This window comes from Octodon degus, unplaced genomic scaffold (assembly GCF_000260255.1).
Source record: "Octodon degus isolate 3935 unplaced genomic scaffold, OctDeg1.0 scaffold00020, whole genome shotgun sequence".
In the NCBI taxonomy this organism is placed as follows: Eukaryota; Metazoa; Chordata; class Mammalia; order Rodentia; family Octodontidae; genus Octodon; species Octodon degus.
The window spans coordinates 6,007,939-6,030,598 of record NW_004524596.1 but is presented as its reverse complement, the minus strand read 5'-3'; the positions used below and the strand labels follow the sequence as shown (position 1 = coordinate 6,030,598).

Genomic DNA, 22,660 nt, shown 5'->3' with positions numbered 1-22,660 from the left:
CCAGTACTGGGGAGGCTGAAAACAGGAGGATCACTACAAGTCTGAGCTGCGTAGTGAGACCCTGGACCAAATACATAAAAGTGAAAAATACAAATTCATGAAATGGAAATTAAAAGAAAAATACCTTTATTTTTGAACCTTTCTATTTTATAGAGAAAGAGGCATTATTGGAGACTTGACAGCAAATGTTTAACATTATTTCAAAATGAATCTGGATCAAAGTATTATAAGGTAAGAACTTTACATTAAAAGACCTTAAAATATATTTTTCCAAATATATTCAAATGATACTCATTGTTTGTGTATACTTGTTATGACTCTTCCTAATACAGCTTTAGAAGTCACTGTTCACTGATTTAAGCAGCCACCCCCCGCCACTTCACTCCCCACCCCTGCAGCCCCCTGCAGCCCCCTGCCAAAGATCGTTTGCTGTCAGTGTGCATGTGTGCTTTGGGCCTACTGGGCTACTGTGCTTTCCTTCTGGATATGCAGTTTCGGTTAGACTACTTAGAAAGTCTTGGTCACTGCTTGTGCAGAAGTCATGTCATTTTAAGCTTAATTCTTAGTTGCTTGTTTTGGTCGTTCATCACCTTTGTGCAATTTTCCTCCTCGGCTTGCCCTACATTTTCCAGGTCAGACTGACACCAATTAAGATTTTAAGTACAGTGATGGGTTATTAAGAAAGAGAAAGGCAGCTGAGCAGAGGACTTTCATCCATCCTTTCAAAGACTTCCAATTTGATGTTCAGTAACAGTACTACCCATGGTGAAAAAGGAGATATAGTCTCTAAAGAAAAGCCAGTATTAAAGAATGAGTGAAAATCTTCAGTGAATAAAACCAGGTTACCTTCTTAGAGCAGTCCTAGCTTCCTGAGAAAGAGAGAAGAATTACAGGAGAATTATTTTAGCCTGGGAGTTTGGCATCAACCTGGGCAATAAGCAGATCCTATCTAAAAGGCAAATAGAAAATACTGATGAGTTGGTTTTAAAAAATACATATTTTGGGGCTGGTGAGATGGCTCAGTGGTCTAAAGCACCTACTTAGAACAAGCTTAGCAAAGCATCAGGGACCGCGGTTCGATCCCCCAGCTTTCGATCCCCCAGCACCACATGCCAGCCAGCCCCGCCCCCTGGTGGGCCACACACACCACACACACTCACTCTCTGTCTCTCTCTCTGTCTCTCTCTCAAAGAAATAAAAAAAAAAAAAAAAATACATATTTTGGCTTTAGGAAATGGATGTAACATTAATTAGGAAACCCTAAATAATACATATGAACCAGGTTAGAGTGGTTAACCAACTTATAATGACCAGAATTCAACATCTCCTGCAATTATTTCTGTTTCTTACTTGCATAATAGCATCTGCTACAGAAGTAGCTGTTAGGTTAATTTAATAACAAATGGAAATTGACAAGGGTTAGATATAGTGACAAACTATCCTAAATCCTTCCTGTCTACATTTAATGATCTGCTATATAGGCCTGAATTTCTTATCATAATTACATACCATTCTCTGCCACTCACATTGCTGGCTATGCAAATCACTCAAGGCACACACTGTTAAGATTTAATTATATATCTCATATGCTACATACTGTGTTCATCTTAATGATACTCATACAAATTCCTATCTTCAATACTTTTGTTATATTTAAAACAAGTAGATATTCATATTATTTAAATGCTTGATTTTTTACTTTAGGAAATTCCACTTTCAGAAATTCTACAAGTGTCTTTGCCACGAGATTTCACAAACATTTCACAGGGGAGCAACCCACACTGTTTTGAAATCATCACGGACACTATGGTATACTTTGTTGGTGAGAATAACGGGGACAGCTCTCACAATCCTGTTCTTGCTGCCACTGGAGTTGGACTTGATGTAGCACAGAGCTGGGAAAAAGCAATTCGCCAAGCCCTCATGCCTGTGACCCCCCAAGCAAGTGTTTGCACTTCTCCAGGGCAAGGGAAAGATCACAGTAAGCAACAAGCTGGTTGATGGCTTTTTCTCCTATTTGGTTTTAAACATTTTGGGGTGTAGTTGTGTTCCTTTGTGCAGCCTTAATGCCTACACACTGTCTTTAATAACCATTACTATTTATTCATTTATAAAACTATGTTTTTATCATAGGAAAGCTAGGCTCTGGGGTCAGTCTCACCCACACTTAGGTGCTAGCTCTACCAACTACTATATGACTTTAGGCAGTCATTTTACCTCTTTGAAGTAGTACCTATATATGGGGTTGTTAGTATTAAAATGAAAGGAGTCAATAAGGTATAGAAGAATGCTTGGCATCCATTAAGTCTTATTGGATTAAGTATTCTGCTAGTATTAATATTTTGCTTCATGGTAGGATGTAACGCCAACAAAAACTTACATTGACATCATGGTCATGAAGTCTGTTATGTTAAAAATGCTGTATTTTAAATGAGACGAAACATTGAGAAATACTAAATTATTGAGTACATATCCTATACCAACAAAATTTTTAAAATTAAAACTCAGTTTGATAAGGGTTTGATGGACAGTTATCAGAAAGCATAATGCTGTTTTTACCCCATTGGTGTAATACTGTGAGGAAACATCGTCATTCTTTAAACCAATGCATTTGTTTTGAAATAACTGTCAAACACTTTGTTTCAGTTTACCTGTGTAATTTTGTGCCGCTTGGCATTATACTAGGCCCTGAGGTAGAACACTAAAGAAACACAGAAATCATAAAAGCTGTTTAGGGAAATGTGACATACATTACTGAATTTTAAATGGTAGTGTAATATACAATGCACAAATTTTAAATGGTAGTGTAATATACAATGCATTGCTTGAGAAAGTCAGATGTAGATAAGAGTAAGCATGGACTTCCTAGAAGAAAAATCTGATTTGGTACTCTGGGAAGCTGAGTGAGGCAGGAAGATTACATGTGCAGGCTCAGCCCGGGCAACATAGTGAGTTAGCAAATGCTTATCTAAAACTGGGGGGGGGGGGGAGAGTTGGCTGGGATATATACATTAGTGCAAAGGCCCTGGGTTCAATAAGGAAAGGAGCGGAGGTAAGAGAAATCTGTTTGGGACTTTAGGCTTTAGGCTAAGAATATGATAGGCAGAGCTAAATAAATGGGAGATATGGAAAAAATAATGTTAGTGTAGTTGAGGAGAAAGGTATGGCCAAAAGAATGAGAGTCATGACTTTGTACATGTTTGCTGCTTAATAGTGATTTGATGGGTGGGCAGGGGTAAGTAAATGGCTGCTTTGCTGTGGTTTTTAAGTTCTGGAGAGTTTTAGGCAGAACACTCAGACATTCTAATTGGAACCAAGAACCTTGTCTCAGAAAACAGTACAGACAACATATATACACATTAGATATGTAATTTGTAAGAATTTTAGGATCCTTCCAATCCGATCTATGGCATTCTCCCTTAGAGTTGAGTCTAAAGACAAAACTGTGAGAATTAAGATTGACCTTTCTGGGAATATAAACCCAGTTCTGTTGTTTACTAGCTGTGTGATTGTGGTCTACTGCTTGATAATCTAAAGTGGAAGAATAATAAAGGTGTACATATTGAACTTTAGTGCCTGACACATAAATGAAACTATTATGTATTGTTCTTCCTATCCTCATAAAAATCTGTCTGGAACAGATAGAAATTAAAACTGCTTGGAGCTAGAGAAACCCTTTGAAAGAAAATAAACACTAATACTAGGAAACAAACACCTGAAAAATAGTTTTAGACATAGGAATTTTGTTGATGTGGCTTTTCTTAATCATTAATGTTTAAAATTTGAATTACTTAAAATAGTTTCAAATTGACTTAATATTTTGAAATAGGAGTTTTTTTTAGTCATATTATTTACATTTAGTAAATAGTTTGCTTAGAGTTCTGTATTAATGACATTTTATATTTTTTAATGTTTGAAATTATAAAGGAAACTTCATTTTTGTGTGTGTCATTTCTGAGGCTCCGGATGTTCAGTACCTACTTTCTTGCTAACTGGTTTCTCTTTTCATTTTCTTATCACTTTCTTTGCCTACCACAGTAATACATTTAAGTTTAAACTGTGTAGACAAAAGTAACAAAATGAGAAAGTTGTGCCTGTCCACATATAACACCAATCCCCAGCTCGTCTTACAGTTGTGCCCTCAGGAAACCATTATTGAGTTTGCTGTATAATGCTTGATTGGAAAAGAAGTAGCCAGAAGGGGAGTGTGTACTGATTACTGACCATATTTTCTTAATTAAAAAATTGAATCTTGAGCTGGTGAGATGGCTCAGTGGTCTAAAGCACCTACTTGGAACAGGCTTAGCAAAGCACAGGGACTGCGGTTCAATCCCCCAGCACCACATGCCAGCCAGCCCCACCCCTTGCTGGGCTGAGCTGGCCCCCCCACACACACACATAAATTTTTTTTAAAAATTGAATCTTGAGTTAAATATATTTAAACTAATTTGAATATTGTAGTGTATCTAAACTTCACATGCTGTTCCATAAATATATGATTTTTATGTCTTATATAACAGTTAAAACTAATGTAATAGGAAATCAAGGGCCGGGAAGATGGCTCAGTGGAATAAGCGCTTCCCTGGCAAATGCAAGGGCCTAAGTTCAATCCCTGGTTCCGCAACAAAAAAAAAAAGGAAATCAATAGTTTATTTTGAGCAAAAACAAAAAATTTATTTTGTAAACAAAGCCCATCAGTTTTTACTTAAGGTACTTGTCGTGTATAAACAATTTATTTTCAATTTAATAGATGTAACATTAATATTAAATTTATTTAACTGTTCAGTCTACATACCCAAAATATTCACCTATTATAAAAGTAAGCCTTTCTTTTTATTTGAAAAAACAAAATAGGGTCATAATGTGTGTGGGTTTTGTTTTTGGGGGGGTTTTTTTGGGGGGGGGAGTTGCAGCTTTTACCCATTTATGGAGATATATTTCATTGTCTGCGTGTAAGCTTACAAAAAATAAAACCCTTACTCTCCAACCCTACCTCTCCCACTCAACCAGAAGTTTTATATATAGATTTTTTTTTTATTTTTTTTTTTCCTTTTTTTTTTCTTTTGGCGGAACCAGGGATTGAACTCAGGCCCTTGCACTTGCCAGGGAAGTGCTTATTCCACTGAGCCATCTCCCCGGCCCCAGTAATATTTTAATCGACACACTCCAACTTCCTTCTGGCTTTCTGACTTATTACCTATATCACTTTATCTGTTACCTGCATTACAGACACTTTTCCTGTCAATAGGAGGAATGAACCCAGGACCTTCACACTGAGCTACCTCCCTAGCACCTTTTTCTGGCATTATTACTACTACTTTATATTTTTGAGACAGGGTCTCATTCATTAACATGCTGAGCTGCCTAGACTGGGCTCAAACTTGGAATCCTCCTGCCTCAGGCTCCCAGAGTGGTTGGGTTGTAGTTATGCACTGTCACACCTGGCTTAGAGTATTACATTTTACAGATGTGTCATATTTTAATCCTGTTGATATATTAGTATTGTGTGTAAAGATACATTTTAATATACATAGTGATTGTGTATTAGCCTAATTTTCAAGTTCCACATACCATGTTAATGTATCAGTAACTATTAATAAAATATTTTGTTCTTTTCTTATATATCATTCTTGTATTTTACAGAAGATTTGTCTACCAGTATCTCTGTATCTAATTGTCAGATCCAGGAGAATGTGGTAAGTGATCGTTAATGGCTAACATGTGCATATTGGGTGATTAAAATAAGGATAAAATATGAAAATCTTATTAGAGAAATAGGATAACACAAAATACTGAGCATTTTACCCCGACTCTATTGGTAATAAATTCCCTAAGGAATTCTGCATCATGGAGGAAACTAAAGCATATTTTTTAAATCACAAAAATAGTTAACTTTTTCACTTGAAGTCTGCTACAAATTGAAATTAGAACATTGCAAATGATAGACTAAAGAGAAGGGAGAGGCTGCTTGTTAGTGGGGTACAGGTGGGTAGACAACATTTTGTGCAAGCCCAGAGGACAAGATAAACAAATAGAAGAAAGCCAGAAATGCAGGACTTTTGGCAAATGATGATAGATTTAAGTTCAAGTTAAGGTTTAAGTTACATATAGGTACATGTAATATTTTATAATAGATTAACAAACTTTTCTGAAAGGACCATATGAGAAGCTTTATGAACTACATACATAGTTCTGCAACTATATACATAGAACTACATACATACATAAATGAATAACCATGACACTCCACCACTGAAACTTCATGCACACTAAAATTGAATCTTATGTAATATTCATATGTCACCAAATACAATTTTGATTTGTCCATTCATTTAAACATTTAAAAGCCATTCTTAATGAAGGACTATAAAAACAGAAGTAGCTGGCTATTTGGCCCACAAGCCAGCTTGCCATCCTCAGGATTACAGTGAAAAAGACTAGATAACAAAGAACTTTAGACTTTCTCTTCATAAAAATTTCTGATTTTTTTTCACTTGAGGCATCCAACCTTTATAGTTCTCTAACATACAGTGCTTTGGAATTTCTAGGTTTGCAATGAAGACTAGATATCTAGTAGTGTTATAGCAGATAGAGGGTTTCTTAGGAAATAGTTTGTATCTCTAACCTTGGTGGCAGGTAGAATTGATAGCATATTCTTGGAGAGAGAAAAACAATACAAAAATGAGAAAACAAACTGAATGATCCCACAGGAAATTGAGGCTATATCCATCCATACAAAGAAGGAAAAAGATTCAGAATTGGTGTTTGTTAAGAAACCTTTCCTGACAGTTATATATACAGCGCAGTGCCCACTTGACTAATTTGATTGAATCCAAAATTTGGTTAAACTTAAAAATTGGTTGGGTAGGGAGCAAGATAGCTCAGTGGACTAAAGTGCCTGTTAGGCAAGAGCAGGGAACACTGGGCGGGCTGAGCCAGCAGAGTCTGGGCGTAGTGGCACATGACTCCAGTGCTGGGGAGGCTGAAACAGGAGGATCACCACGAGTCCAAGCTGCATAGTGAGACCCTACAACAACCAAATACATTTTTTAAAAAAAGCTTTTTTCTGAGGGTCTTCATATAGAATACCTTATCTAAGGATAAGGTATTCTATAAGTATCTACACTATAATTCTACACTTTAGTATCATAGTGTAGAATTTGGGTGTAGCCTTCTCTAGAATAGAAAAGGCCTATGTTTTATAAGGTATTTTTGTACTTCATAAAAATTATAAAAATCACCTCTCACAAAAACCCAAAAATATATGAGTATTGACATTGTTTTATAGAAATAAATAATGCTGCTTACTCTTTCCTGGCAGGACATCAGTACTGTTTACCAGATCTTTGCAGATGAGGTCCTTGGTTCAGGCCAATTTGGCATTGTTTATGGAGGTAAGCAGCTACAGCCTTTTCCAGGTTTTATGTATTATAGGAAAATTGTGAAATTTAAAAGTATGTGTCAACTGTTTTGTCGTATCATAATTTTATCAAGTGGCCTCTTTCAAAGGCTTACTTTAAAAGTAAGCCTTTGTAAGATGAAAATCTCCACTAAAACTGAGTATTTCTTCCTTAATTTCAATTGCACAAGTTAAAAAGGAATAGTGGTTTTGAACTTCTGTATTATTTTTATTGGTTTTTTTCTCTCTTTAAAAAAATAAAAAGTTAACAGTGAAGGAATCAGAAAATTAGTTTTTGTACTAGCCTTTATCTCCTTTTCTGGATCACATAAAGATGTTTGGGGGGTTGAAGTTTCTGTTGGGTAGTGTAGACCTGCTCATTGAAGTACATACATTAGTTTTCCAACATAAATGGTATTATTTGTGTACTTCGGGCATAAATATTCCTATCAGGTCTAAATATGTGTGACTTTCGGAATTGAGGAAAGTTTTTTAACCTCCCTATGTCTTGGTATTTTCTTCTGTTTAATGGAGCTAATAATACTTGGCCTGCATAACTCTGAGGATCTTTAATATTAAATATAATGGGTATCTGAAAGTACCTTAAAAGCCAAATTGGAGACAATGTTAACTTTTCGTGTCCTTTATCAAGACTGTTAAAGTAGTCTCCTCATTGGCCTTTCTGCCTCCATTCTTCCCCTTTTTCTCACCACTCCTCTTTTTCTCATCTTTGGAAAACTCACACATTTTAAAACTCACAAACATTAATGTTCTTTCATAGTATTCCTGTGTGGCTTACTATTATCTAGAGATTAATGGCCACTGTTCTTCACAGGTGTACAGCTTCTGACTTCTCCTAGTTTCTCAGTTTATTACAGTTTCCCCTCAGCTTCCTTTTTCCAGACATATTTTCATGCCTGTATATTTTGTTCCTGTTATTTCATACTTTGCCCATCTAGTGAATATTCATTCATACTTGAAGGGTTTACTCTTCAGGTGTTCATGTCTATCCCTGCCTACCGGATAAAATGGACTGTTCCTTGCTGGCGCTCCTGCTGTTCTATCACAGGATCTATAGCACTTCGGGTTTCTAGTAGGCTTCCTACTGAACTTTAAGTATACTTTGAGAAGTTTCTGGGTTTTCTTGATATTCTTCATATCTGTCATGTCTTTGACATACAATAATCACCCAGATGATGTGTTGATTTTACATGCCTGTGTAATATAGTGGTGTTTTGGTTCACAAACTTGATATTCTTTTGCCAGAATTGTGGAAAGAATTAAATTTGTGAACCAAGGTACCACTGTATCTATGGCTTCCAACGTCAGATTTATCAGTTCTAAGACTAATAACATCTCAGGCTGGCAAGAGAGCTCAGTGGTCTGAAGCACAGGGACCATGGTTCAGTCTCCGGCACCACATGCTGCACCAGCCCTGTGCCTAGGGCAGGCTGAGCCAACCACAAAAAAAATTATGAAAAAACTGATAACATCTCTTCAAGACTTCTTACTGAAGTGACAGAGAGCTGTGTGAGGTACCCTTAAATTTAATCATAAACTTTGCCAGTCATAAATTTCTATTTATTACCAAATACATAGTGTATCTGGTCTTTTCAGTAGTCATAGTTTTATTATTGTACCCTCGAGATAGCTGTGAGTTATTTTCAAGTAAATAGGTATATAGAGAACAAGTCACAGGTTAAAAGAAGTAATATCAAAATCTACCTGTTATTACTCTTTATTCCCTTGCATCTAAAACAATGCTTACTATGTAATAGGTGGTTATTTATTGCATACTACAACCTTACATAGCACTTATATCTAGATTCTAGAATTATGAGGACTGAAGTGTGAGTTATAATAAGTGATTAATTTCCTGGGGGTGGCCCAGTGAACTCAGAATGAAATTTATTTATTAGTATAATGTTTCCATTTCAATAATCTCTCAAGACTAGGTCAGAACATTTAACTGTCATTTTTGTAACAAGGTAGATTCTTTTCAGCAAACAAGTTTGTTTGAATTTTCTGCCATTTCAAATCATAAAACTGACTATCAGACAGATACTATAGAGGGAAAATGTATTTCTTGAAAAGTGAGCAAAGAAGCATAAAGAAAGTATACATAAGAAAACAAGACACTAAGTACATACAAATTTCATTCTGTGGTCAACTTCCTATAAAGTTTTTTATTACATATAAGCTGTCAGTTTACTTCTCATTGTTTTAATAGGAAAACATAGAAAGACTGGAAGAGATGTGGCCATTAAAGTAATTGACAAGATGAGATTCCCCACAAAGCAAGAAAGTCAGCTACGTAATGAAGTGGCTATTTTACAGGTAAAGAAAAAGGGTTGTGTAGCCTTTAAATTTAAATTTTTATCAGTTTTCGACTCAATTTGTTTAGCGTGCAGATAAGAATAGATTTGATCTTTCTTTTATTCTTATAATCATTTGTCTAAGAAGAAAGCTGAGTAAAACTCTGAATTAACTACATAATTTCCTTTTTTAACATTGAAATTCTTCTCTGGCAAGTGCAAGGGTCTGAGTTCAATCCCTGGTTCCGCAAAAAAAAAAAGATTATAATAATGTAGGTGTTAAGAACTACCACTATTCTGCTGAATAATAGCTTATTTAGAATGTACTTTTATTAGTACTCTTGAAAAAGTAGTAAAATTTCATTCTTAATTCATGACTCTAGTTCATATTACTTTGATACTGTTATATTTCATCATTATCCAGTTTATTATAGCACTTATTATAAAGACTGATGAGAAATGATATGCTTTTCAAAAAGTAGCTTTTTTTGGCTAGCTTAGGCTGCCTTAAGGGCGGGTCTGGTGTGACTTGTGGAGCGAGGGATCGAACCGCAGTCCCCTGCACCTGACTGAGGTTGCCCAAGCAGGTGCTTTAAACAACTGAGCTAACCTGCATGTTCCAAAAGTAGCATTTGATAACTAATTCAAAACCATAATTTCATAATGGTTTGGTCCATTAAGGTACATTTTAAAGAAATACTAGCAATTACTTAAATCCTACAAAATAAATTATATGTTTTTCTTTCTTTCATCTAACATTTTCACCTCTGTTGGAGACTCACCTAGTAAACTAAAATTTAGCTTGATCCTTTTTGTCTGAATATCATATAAATATTGATAATGTGCAATAGTATTAATTTATTGTATAGCTTTTGCAATTATTTAAGAAATCTCAGAGTCCCATTTACTTGTGGGTGAAATTTAAGAAGATATAGCCTACTAAACTTAGGGTTCATTGAAGAAAAAAATCTTCAGAAATGAGTTATATATATATTAAATTTACCATATCATTGATCACCAGTTCTAATCATTTGCTTCATTTTTTTAGAGTAGTGATAATCAAAAGCTTGCCAGTCCATAGGTACCTACAACCACATCAAGCTTGCTTCCTCCATTAAGCTATCTTTAAATAGGATTGCAATAGCATTAGATGCTGTATTAATGTATGAATGTATTGTTAAGATATTCCTGCAGTTTAATTTTAGAATCTTACTGTCCAACTAGTATACAAAAAAAAATTAACACTGTATTTCTAAGCATTGATTTCTCCTTGATACTTTAATCTCAGATATAACTTTGGACTAAGCACAGAAGCACTTTTTCTTCTGTGTCTTAATTGTAGAAATAACCCAGTTTAGGAATTTTCAGTTAATACAATATGAAAAAGTTGTATCCTTATTATTTTCATTAATGTTACCCAACTGGAAATGGAATTAAATGACTGTGATGTGTTTCTAAGTATACTGTTTTCCTACTAAATTTAGTACAGCATTCTTTATTATAGATTCTTTTTAAACTGTTACATAAACAAATTATTTAGTTTGTACTAAATAATGTACTTTTTCTCAATATTATCCAGTAGGAACTAGGTAGGCTCATACTCTGAATCTGTCTTCAGATTACATACTTGATTTTGTTACCTTGTTGGACCCCTTTTTTCTCTGTGTGTGCATATGGAAAGTTGTAACTCAGGTTTTCTCATGTAGTGTTCAACAAAATCTGTGGAGTATAAAAGTGAACTTCTACCCCGCTTTATATAGAAATACTGTAATTTTGCTAACACTGTCTAAATCACAAAATAACATTTTAATTGGGAGTTTTTACAAATCATACCTTACTTAGTGATCCTCAAGATTTAGTCATATAAGCATTCCAAGTAGATGTTTTCATGTCCATTGAAGGGCATGTGCTGCATGCACTCTTACATGCACAGTACCTTTGGCTTTCTGTTCACCCTCCAGCTATATCATCTTGGCTTTTCTGTCTTTACTCTGTAATGATATTGGGTATAGTCCTCATCAGGTAACCCTAAAGGCTGGCTGAACTCCTGTAGCTAACCCTGGTGCTGCTCTCGTCACCTGCAATACCAGTGGCATCCATGGCTTATCTTCTGCATACCTACATTTTCTTTTTTTCCACTTTCTTAAACCGTATTAAAGAAAAAAAGCAATGGTAGTGGCAAATCTCCAGAATAGTTTTCTGGGATTCCTCCCTCACAAGTGAGAATCACTTTTCAATACATGCCAGAAGTTACTTTGGCCCCATTTGTACTAAGTGGATAAACTGAAATCTGAAGTGTTCATCTTCCAGTTTTTCGCAGTGTGTGCTCTCTGTTTGATCAGCAAGGCTACTGTGGCTTCATTAATTTTTGTCTTTAGCCAAGTTCTTCCACATGTAGCAATCACATAATTTGAGCAGCTTCATTAAGAAGTGCATCTCCAATGTCATGACCAAGAATGTCTAAAGCAATAGACAAGTGCTCGCTACAGCAGCACACACTAAAGCAATAGAGAAGCCCTGTCGTTTGGTTGGCTTTAGCATCTACACCCTACATGCACAAAGAAGGGCCACAGTGAAAGTTGTGCTGATTCTGAAATCTATAGAACTGTGAGGTCCTTCCTAACTTCCTTTCCTAAACATAAGAAAGTCAAGGTCATGATCAGACAGGAAAGGAAAAACAAGAAATTTAAAAGGGCAATTTATCAATAGAAGACTGTTAATTACACTATAACAAATAATAGCATAGGCATTTATAAAGTAAAAAAAGACAGAAGAAACACACAAGTCTATTAGTAGTCCATAACCGATAAAATAGACAAAATTAAGTACGAATGTTAAACAGAGTAAAGTTTACCTAATCACTGTGTACAGAACTTGGTATCCTAAGAACCCACCCACCCTTACTAACTCACAAAGCAAGATAAATAGTATTCTTAGATCTTAATTAATAAAAGAAGACATCAGTTACAAAATTAGAAAACAAAGCTGGCACCATTTAAAAACTTTTAAAATTAACTTAATTCTTATATCAGAGTAGTATCAAAAATTAGAATATTTAAATAATCATGAGCCTTTCAGAGGAAGGTTTATCATCTCAGTTATCAAACAGGAAAGAGTAAAGATAAATAACTTTAAGAATGAAACTCAAGGGCGCTGGGGACATACCTCAGTGGTCTAAGTGCCTGCCTGGCAAGCAGAGAGACCTGGGTTCAATCCCCAGAACTATATGCCATGCTGGATATAAAAGAATAAAAAATTTTTAAAAAAAGAATGAAACTCAGAAAGTTAAAAAGAATGAATAATAAAGTAAACCAAAGAAGACAGATTAACAAAAGTAGATAGAAGGAAAGAATACATTAAATCCAGAAGCTGGTTCTCTGGATTGGTGTGGAGGTATATAAATTTTTTAAAAACAGACGAAAAAGTAAATCAAGCAAAAAAAAAAAAAAAAGTAAAAATAGAAAAGCATCTTAGATAACCACATACAGAAAAAATGGAAAAGGTAGATTAAAAAGTAGAAAGGATTTTGTTTCTTTCTCTCTTTTTTTTTTTTCCTGTATTTAGGACAAGGTCTACAGGGTGTTCAGGGTCCCACTACACAGATCAGACTTGTAATGATTCTCCTGTTTTCAGCCTCCCAGGTGCTGGGATTACAGGGTACACCACCCCACCACACCCAGTCTTTATCTCAGGCTCAGCACACCTTGAGGGCAGGGCCAGCGAGGAGGATATTCTTGCCCCTCAGTGCATCTACTTTTCAAGCAGTACACAACTTGGAAAACCTAAATTTATTACCCTTTTTTATTGGTTGTCTTTTTTGTTCATTTCAAACTTTTTTCAGTAATATGTTCCATACAGTTGATTATAGCATGTTAGGTATCTATGTTTTAAAACTGCTTCTTACTTCATTTAACTGTCCTGCAACTTCTCCAGAATCTGCACCACCCTGGGATTGTAAACCTGGAATGTATGTTTGAAACTCCAGAGCGTGTCTTTGTAGTAATGGAAAAACTACATGGAGATATGTTGGAAATGATTCTGTCAAGTGAGAAAAGTCGGCTTCCAGAACGAATTACTAAGTTCATGGTCACGCAGGTACTTTAGTTCTTTTCTGAAGGTAGAGAACAATTAAAAACTAAAAGAATTAAATAGCAGTGCTTTTCCATATTATGAGATTGTGGAAATTATTAACCTTTAAAGAACAAAGTAACATTTGTAACTAAACCTTGATAAGGAATTTAAAGTAACATTTGTAACTAAAGCTGGATAAGTAGTTTTCACATTACCCCCTCAAAGAGTAACAATCAAAGAGGTTTAATTGCTTTTCCAGACATTGGGGAAAAAAACTTTTGTTGTTAATTACAGATTCTCGTTGCTCTGAGGAATCTACATTTTAAGAATATTGTACACTGTGATTTAAAGCCAGAAAATGTGCTGCTTGCATCAGCAGAGCCATTTCCTCAGGTGAGCTATTCTCCAGAACCTTCTGAAGAAGGTTTGCAACATTTACAAAGTGCCTACACAATAAAAGGCATTGTACTAGGCTCAGAGTACATCTCATTTTACAGAAAGTAGTCCAACTAGCAGTGGTAATTAAGTTTAATTTTTTATTAATCATATGTTTATATTCACTAAGACTTTTCCAAACTCAACCAGATATCAAGGAGTAATTTTTTGCACATAAGACTTTGTAATTCACTTCTCACCGGCCCTCCCCATGTGTTGGGAGTGAAGTGTGAAGAATTGGCCTTTTGGTACTTGGTGCTCAGGATAAATTATTCATAAATTAAAACAAACTGGGAAATGTTATATGAAATGGAAGATAAAGGACTGAGATAGGCACCCACGTCATGCTTTCTTTAGGGCACTGGACTTGAACTGTTTTCCCCAGTAACACAGGAATTACGTTTCCCATCACCAGGAATGCTCACCCTGGTGAGAGAGAGGAGAGAAGAAGAGAGCCGGGGGGGCCGGGGGAGATTCAGTCTCATTTTTTAAAACCATGCTGATCTTGATCAGTTACATTTATTTTATAACCTGCTTAAATAAATCAAAACTGAATTTTGAAACAACTGTGTCTTTATTTTGTTTTACTTGGTTTTGTAGTGTCAGGGATCAAGCCCAAGAACAATATACCACTGGGCTACATTACCAGTTTTTTCGTATTTTGAGACTAGCATCCATGTTGCCCAGGCTGGCCTCAGGCTTGGGATCTTCCTGTCTCAAGTAACTCGGATTATGGATGGTGTGCTTTCACACCTGATGAAAAATTTATTTAAAAAAATTTTTCTACTCTGTCACTTTTAGTATACATGTTCTTAAAGCCTTTGTGGCTAAAGTGATTCTTTATCATTGTGAGGTTTGGAAAGGTCTCCAAATAGTTGGGGTAGTGTTTTAAATAAACTGTTTCTATAAGTTGTCTTATCTGATCATCAAAGTAGAACAGGCAAAGGATGTACATCCCATGGCTGAAGCTAGAATCCCAAATTCTTGATCTTTACTTTTTGTGATCCATATTCCCATTGGGAGCAAAGGGGAAAAATGTTATTTACTTGGTAATTTTTTTATTCAAGTACTAACTCTAACCATACTTCTTTATTCAGTTGCCAGAATGCTAAGCCATCTCTATCAAAGCCTGATATTTAATAAGAGAGAGGAATATTTCTTCAGAGTCAGTAGTCTCATACTCTTTAAATATTCAAGTAGAGAAGAAGCAATCCAGCAAAAACACAGAGCAAACATCTTTCATAAAATCATGTCAGAGTCCATATCCTAGAAATAGCAACCAGCATGACACTTCTACCTCTTTGTACCCCACTAGTAACTTGTATCACAGAGGCCCAACCCCTTTTCTGTGAAATTAATGCTTTTTCTGAAGCATTCTGTGAATCAGAGCATTTCCTCAGGAAAGTACTTGGAACTTAATGCAGTCATTAATCACTAAACTTTGAACCTCTACAAAAAGATGGGTAGCAAGGTAAGTGTTCTGAGCTCATTACAATTCTAGAACTCTTCCTTACAGAAGAACACAGTAGGGACTGTGGCTACCTTATTTTCAAACCTTAACACTTAACTAGCAATAATTTGTCCCATAAATAGAAAACCTTCTTCTTCCCTGTAGCAGCCTTGTGTCCTTGGGAAGAAAGTGATCTCCTTACTAGATGATAAAAGTTCACCATCTTTCATTTATTTATTAAAAAGAAAAAATTGAACCCTTGAAATTCTAGTCTGGTAGTTGGCATTCTGGAGTACAGAAGTTTTGTTGAAGTATATATTAGGAAAGCTTTAGCTATCAATATATCCTTTTAGCAAAAATATTTCAGATTCTTTAGCTACAATTGCTTAGTATTCATAATCAGTACAATAGGCAAGTGCATTGAAATGATTCGATACATTGAGAGGCCTACTTGATATATAGTTACTTGTTATATAAAATTCACATCACCCTTGCTTTCCAGGTGAAGCTGTGTGACTTTGGATTTGCACGCATTATTGGAGAGAAGTCATTCCGGAGATCAGTAGTAGGAACTCCAGCATACTTAGCCCCTGAGGTTCTCAGAAGCAAAGGTTACAACCGCTCTCTAGATATGTGGTCAGTGGGAGTCATTGTCTATGTGAGCCTCAGTGGCACATTTCCATTCAATGAGGATGAAGATATAAATGACCAAATCCAAAATGCTGCATTTATGTATCCACCAAATCCATGGAGAGAAATTTCTAGCGAAGGTAAAAAATGAAAGAAATTAACTTTGACTCTGTGCCCATTAGTGTAAAATCTTTGTGATCTCAATCAGCCTATTTAATCTGACTTCTCTATTTAGTTACAAGTTTCTGAACACTATACCTTTGCACTATTTTCTTTTGTGATTCCCAGGCTTGATAGTAATCCAGGCCCAAACGACCCCATTCTGAAATTACTAACATATCTTTTTAATTGTCCTATCCATTTTAGGGATGTCAAAACTTTTTAGGGCTTTCAGTGACAGAAACAGCCCACTGCAGTATGCATGCCATCCACTGTAGTGATCTCTTTCCTGGTTACTCCCAATCACCACTGCCAAATTATCTTTAGGAAGAAGCACTACATTCAGCTTAATCCATCCCAAACACATCCCACAGTACTGAAAATTGTTCTCCAGGGCCTTCGTATTGAGCTATACCTCTAGCCATCTTTTTTGTTTTTGGTACAGGGTCTCACTGCTCAGCTCAGATTCACAGTGATCCACCTGTTTTCAGCCTCCCAGCACTGGGATTACAGGCCTGTGCCACCAGGCCTGGTCTCTGTGGCCACTCACCGTGGGGCCAGCCCAGCATGGGGTGCCAGGGATCAGTCCCTGCACTTGCCTAAGTAGGCGCTTAGTCCCAGCCTTTCTTTTTTGAGACAGGGTTGTGTTAAGTTGACCATAGAAGGAGCTTTATATTCAATAGACCATTCTCTTTTCAGTATTCCTGTGGCCCTATGTTGTGAAACTTCATACATTTGTTTTTCCCTGTTGTACAAAGGCTTCTAAGTTTGTAACCCCTGGCCCTATACCCATCAAGAGTGAATTGGTTAGTGCTTTTTAATCTATAGCCAATAGAGTATACCACTTAAAATGTTAACAGTGCCCTAGGGTTTAGAAGCTGTGTTGGGAAATATTCCCACCTGTATTTAGCCAATTCTTAGAACAGGTAGACCACCGCCACCCCAAAGTATTGGGTTTAAACATAAGGACTGACAAATATCTCACTAAGTTGGAGAAATCTGGGCAAAAATGATGAAAGCTCATGACAAGCTTTTTTTGTTTTGTTGTGTTACCAAAATCATTTCAGAGCTATAAGGGCAGTATGGTGTAAACTCTTGTATCAGAACCATTTTAGAAGAAAAACCTTTCAGCATATCCCCCAGACTCAGATTCACTAGTGGGAATAACTCAGGAATGTACATTTTAAATAAACACCTGGGCCAGACATGGTGGCATATGCCTTCTATCTCAGCACTTGGGAGGTTGAGGCAGGTTCGCTGAGTTCAGGAACAGCTGGGACTACATAGTGAATTTAAGGCCAGTCTGAACTGCATAGCAAGAGCATGCCTCAAAAAATAAAGCCCTAAGATGTTACGAAAAGTGAACCACAGTGTAAGGAATATTTTGTAATATTTGGAATACAGAGAAATTTATAATTAAAGTACTTATGGAAGATCCTTGCTTGTTATAACAAAAAACCAGTATGGTGTCATATAATAGAAAAAAACAATTAGTATGGTATATCATTTTGAACCTGTGTATTAAAACCTGTGGAGTGTAAACTTGTAGTGAGTTATCACCTCATTCCAGTCCTGTCTGTAGATGTAAGGCAGTGGCTTTGGCTTATTTGTGGACCTAGAGCAGTCGTGACAAACCTAAGGCACAAGTGCCATAGCAAGCACATGCAGCCCTGTCGGCACACAAGCCAAATGTAGTTGGTTTTTCTAAATTTAAAAAACCTCAGTATTCCGGTTTAATTGCAGTGTTGGCACTTTGCAACAAGTAAATGTACTGGGTTGTAGTTTGGGCACTCAGTCTCTAAGGGTTCACTATCACAGGCTTTCATACCTGTGCTTCAAATATATTATGCAGGGCTGTACTTAATGTGTACTTCTATAGTTAGTTGCCTTGGTTTTGCAGTTAACCCATTTATCCATATCAGTACTAAAAATGTATGACAAGATCTCACCATTTATGCTAAAAACACCCTGAGGCTATTTATTAAAACCTGTCGTGCTGTGCTGTCTGGTTCAAATCAGCATTGAGATGCAGTCAGGTACTCCCATAAACTGAAAGTAGTGACTTTAGTTTTCTTTAGGGCTTTGTACATTAATTTCACTTTTTTGTAAGATTTACAGGACATACCAGTTTTGTCAACTATACAGTAGTAAGTTATCACCTCATTCAGTGTCATATCCGTAGATCTATGGCAGTGGCTTTGGCTGTTCCACACTATACTGGGAATAGAGAGCAGTGTGGTATCATTGGAAGATAAAGGAGCCTATAATCAGTCCGTTTTACTCATCTTGAAAGAGTAACAGTTAATGTATAGCATTTCGGTTCTAAGGATTGTTCTAGGTCCTTTACATACATTGATTTTCCTCAATAAGTCAGTTTTTGAAGACGAGAAAACCAAGGCACAGTGTAGTTTAATAACTGATCTCATATTGCATCACTGAGAATGATATCAGTCTGACATCAAAGTGTATTTTGAACTTGTACTCTGCAACCTTTTCTTAATAAAATGAGAGTATCACAGGTTTACTTAATTCAGCAAGCATTTATGGGACCGTGTTACGTACTGAAAAGTCCATAAACTTGTGAGGCAAAATTTCCTCAATGATGCATTTCTACGAAGTAGACACCCTGGGCAGAGCAATTCATGTATCTTAATTTTGTCTTCCCTCAGCAATCGATTTGATAAACAACCTGCTACAAGTGAAGATGAGGAAACGTTACAGTGTTGACAAATCTCTTAGCCATCCCTGGTTACAGGTAAAAAAAAAAAAAAAAAATCTCTGGTGGCCCTCCTATAAGCAATTCCTTGATTTGCATGGCTGCACCTCTAAAGTGGTTTGCTCTCTGGTTCAAATCAACATGGAGGGCTGGGCAGATGGCTCAGTGGAATAAGCGCTTGCCTGGCAAACACAAGGGCCTGAGTTCAATCCCCAGTTCCACAAAAACAAACATGGATATGCAGTCAGGTACCCCCATGAACTGAAAGCAATGACTGAGTTTTCTTTAGGACTTTGTATATTAATTTTACTTTTTTAGGGGCCGGGGAGATGGCTCAGTGAGATAAGTGCTTCCCTGGCAAGCACAAGGGCCTGAGTTCAATCCCCGGTTCCACAAAAAAAAAAAATAATAATAATAATATTGCTACCTTAAAGTATTACAGTTAGAACTTGTGTAAAAAAATTTATCAATGGGCATTATCAATTATGAAAAGTGTGCTAAACTAAAAAGGCTGGCAGGGGCTGGTGAGATGGCTCAGTGGTCTAAAGCACCTACTTAGAACAAGCTTAGCAAAGCACAGGGACCGCGGTTCGATCCCCCAGCACCACATGCCAGCCAGCCCCGCCCCCTGGTGGGCTGAGCTGGACACACACACACACACACACACACAAATAAATAAATAATTTTAAAAAATAAATAAAAAGGCTGGCAGTGTTTTGTTTTACTTCATACTCATTACATTTTTTTCCCTAGGACTATCAGACATGGCTTGACCTTAGAGAATTTGAAACGCGCATTGGAGAACGTTACATTACACATGAAAGTGATGATGCTCGTTGGGAAATCCACGCATACACACACAACCTGGTATACCCAAAGCACTTCATCATGGCTCCCAATCCGGATGATATGGAAGAAGATCCTTAATTACCAGCGAACTAACTTCAATAAGAGTTTTATTTTATGAACTAATATTTTGCTGTGTAACTGTTGTTCCTTATAGGTTGTCATCTGCAAGGATGCAAAGACGTGAGGAAATGTGAGAGGGCATCGGTGACCCCAAAACTGTAGTTCATGAGTAGGTACAGGAACGGACATTGAGTAGTAAAAACAAAGGAATCAAGATGAATGAAGCTTTTTATAAATTTTTGTAGCACAAGCAATAACTGGTTTTGTATTTTTTTCCTAATCCTTCCCTTTTAAGTACAATAATGCCATTTATCTTCCATTTCCTAATATTACACTTTTTTAAGAAGCCAAATTAGCATCCAAATTACCGCATTTAGCGTTAACTGTGATGTTAACAGTGTATGATTGACAAAAGTACTTGTGTATAATTTGTCTGACCACCAAAATATTTAAGTTTTTCCTAGATGCATATTAAGAGGAGCACTGGACTATTTCACCTTTCTTTTTATGTCAGTCAGGACTTTAAAACAGTGATTTCTAATCTTTTTGGAACTCCAACTCTTAGTATGGTCTCTACTGCATAAAAACTTAAACTGTCAGCTTTGTGATGTTGTAGTAGCTATAGCACTGGGGATGACTGGTATCACAAAACAGACTATGTAGAAACTATTCCTAAGTGCTGAATGCTTAAGTGTGCCTTCTCAGAGCTCAGCTGTGCTAAACATTCACATTCCCACTTGACCATCCAGAGGGCACACTGTATCCTGACAGTCAATGGGTGCATAGCAAACTTCAGTTACATAATTTATTTATACCTAGAGTTGAATAATTTGAAGGCAAAAATATATTTAAAGGAAAGCCAGTGAAGGGCCACGTAATTCTAGGTAGGAAGATGTGTCACTAGGTAGCAAGATGTGTTTTGCTTTTCCCTTAGCATATTGAAGAGCTTTACATATGTGGAATGTTTTAAAATTGCTTAATTTTAACCATATGGAGTGGATAAAGGTAGATATAAAATATCTTATAAGAGTTGAGCTATATGACCTGTATAACAGTGAATAAGAACTTATTTTTATGTATCAGATCCAGCAACAAACTATTACAAAAATATTTACTGATACAGGTTGAGTATCCCTTAATCTGAAGTGCGTGTTTTTCAGATTTTGTAACATTTACATAGATCTTTAACACTGAAATGCTCTAAAATCCAAAACTTCTTTGAAAGTGATGGTGCTTTCAGATTTGCACAGTAGGAATGCTCAATCTGTATTTCTCCAGTAAAAATTTAAGATCTGGAACCATCCACATACTAGAACTATAGTGGCTTTTTGTTTGTTCTTTCCTCCGTAATCACTATGAACCTGTTTTTTTTTTTTTTTTGGGGGGGGGAGGGTTCCTACTTCTAAGTAAAGAAAAAGATTTAGTCAGGTAATCTGGGTTTATGTCTTTCAACTCTGTTGGCCTAAACAGATATGAGTCTAGTTCCTCAGTCTTATAAAATGAAGATCATAATTCTGCTTTCTTCAAAGGGTGGTCATAGAAATGAGATATATATGAATGTATTTAATAACTTTAAACTATAAAGTGTTAATTTTTCAAATGAATTTGGGAGAACAAAGGAAAAATATGATCTTGTATGTGAACAGACTAATAAGGGCTTTGGAGATCCTTGAAGCTATTTATCTAGGACTGAAATAGCCATCAAGAGAACAGAAATATTATGCAGTGCCTCTGTTCTAAGTTTTTTAATATGTTTTAATTTATCCTCACAACAGTCACATTGGAAGTTTGTATCTTAGAGATAAACTGAAGCATGGGAGACTAGTTACTGATGTTTGTACACTTAGTATGAACGCTTCTGGCCACTGTGCTACACTACGTATTTCTAGGAGACCTTCCATGTATTTCATGGTATGCCCTCACACAGCAGCTGCAAAGATTTAACCAAATTTTGAGAAACTTTTTTACAAATGGGTTTTCTCTGTGATGGATGATGTCCCCAAATTTCTCCAGAGTATGTCTTTATATCAACATACACAAAATAGAATAATTCTGAGTCACTAGGCAACCTACTGTTGTTTTACACATGATGAAAATTAACTGGAATTATGTTCATTTGCTATACTTATGTAAACTTTACAAGCCATGAAATTAATTGCACTCTTTGTTGAATGCCTAGAAGTTTTTAACAAAAATTTTAAAGGCACTGTCAGATAATTTGGAGTTATTACTCCAGATACTGTAAAACAAAATGTCTTGAAATCAAATTGTTTGTATAAAAACTGTTTGTTAGAAACATTTGATAATGTACAAAGTAGTCTATAATGACACTGTTCAGTACATTTTTATATTTTTTGTTACATGCCACTTTTTGTAAATATTCTCAAAAAGCTTGATAATAAAAAGTATTTCTGTATCACCATACTTTCACGTGAAAATCTTGACCAACCTCTAACAGAGGGATCCAAGGAAAATATTTGGTTGTGCTATTTTCCTAAGCCTGGGTAACAGAACTATTTTGTTTTTTTTTTAAACATTTATTTATTATTTTGTGTGTGTGTGTGTGTGTGTGTGTG

At 36.1% G+C, this 22,660-nt stretch overlaps 1 protein-coding gene across 4 annotated transcripts in view; it reads left to right on the top strand.

The window, feature by feature from the left end:
* Prkd3 (protein kinase D3) overlaps positions 1-21,452 on the top strand; it is a 69,157-nt gene extending 47,705 nt beyond the window's left edge. For 3 of the 4 annotated variants that reach the window (XM_023711200.1, XM_004627617.2, XM_023711199.1), the window contains exons 10-19: positions 154-231; positions 1,705-1,981; positions 5,644-5,696; positions 7,322-7,394; positions 9,630-9,736; positions 13,648-13,809; positions 14,080-14,178; positions 16,173-16,440; positions 19,129-19,214; positions 19,929-21,452. In XM_023711200.1, coding sequence (XP_023566968.1) covers positions 154-231; positions 1,705-1,981; positions 5,644-5,696; positions 7,322-7,394; positions 9,630-9,736; positions 13,648-13,809; positions 14,080-14,178; positions 16,173-16,440; positions 19,129-19,214; positions 19,929-20,102 — 1,377 coding nt within the window. In that variant the 3' untranslated portion in view covers positions 20,103-21,452. The remainder of the gene's footprint in view (positions 1-153; positions 232-1,704; positions 1,982-5,643; positions 5,697-7,321; positions 7,395-9,629; positions 9,737-13,647; positions 13,810-14,079; positions 14,179-16,172; positions 16,441-19,128; positions 19,215-19,928) is intronic. The other variant, XM_004627618.2, reaches the window with a different exon arrangement.
* The last annotated feature ends 1,208 nt before the right edge of the window (positions 21,453-22,660 follow it).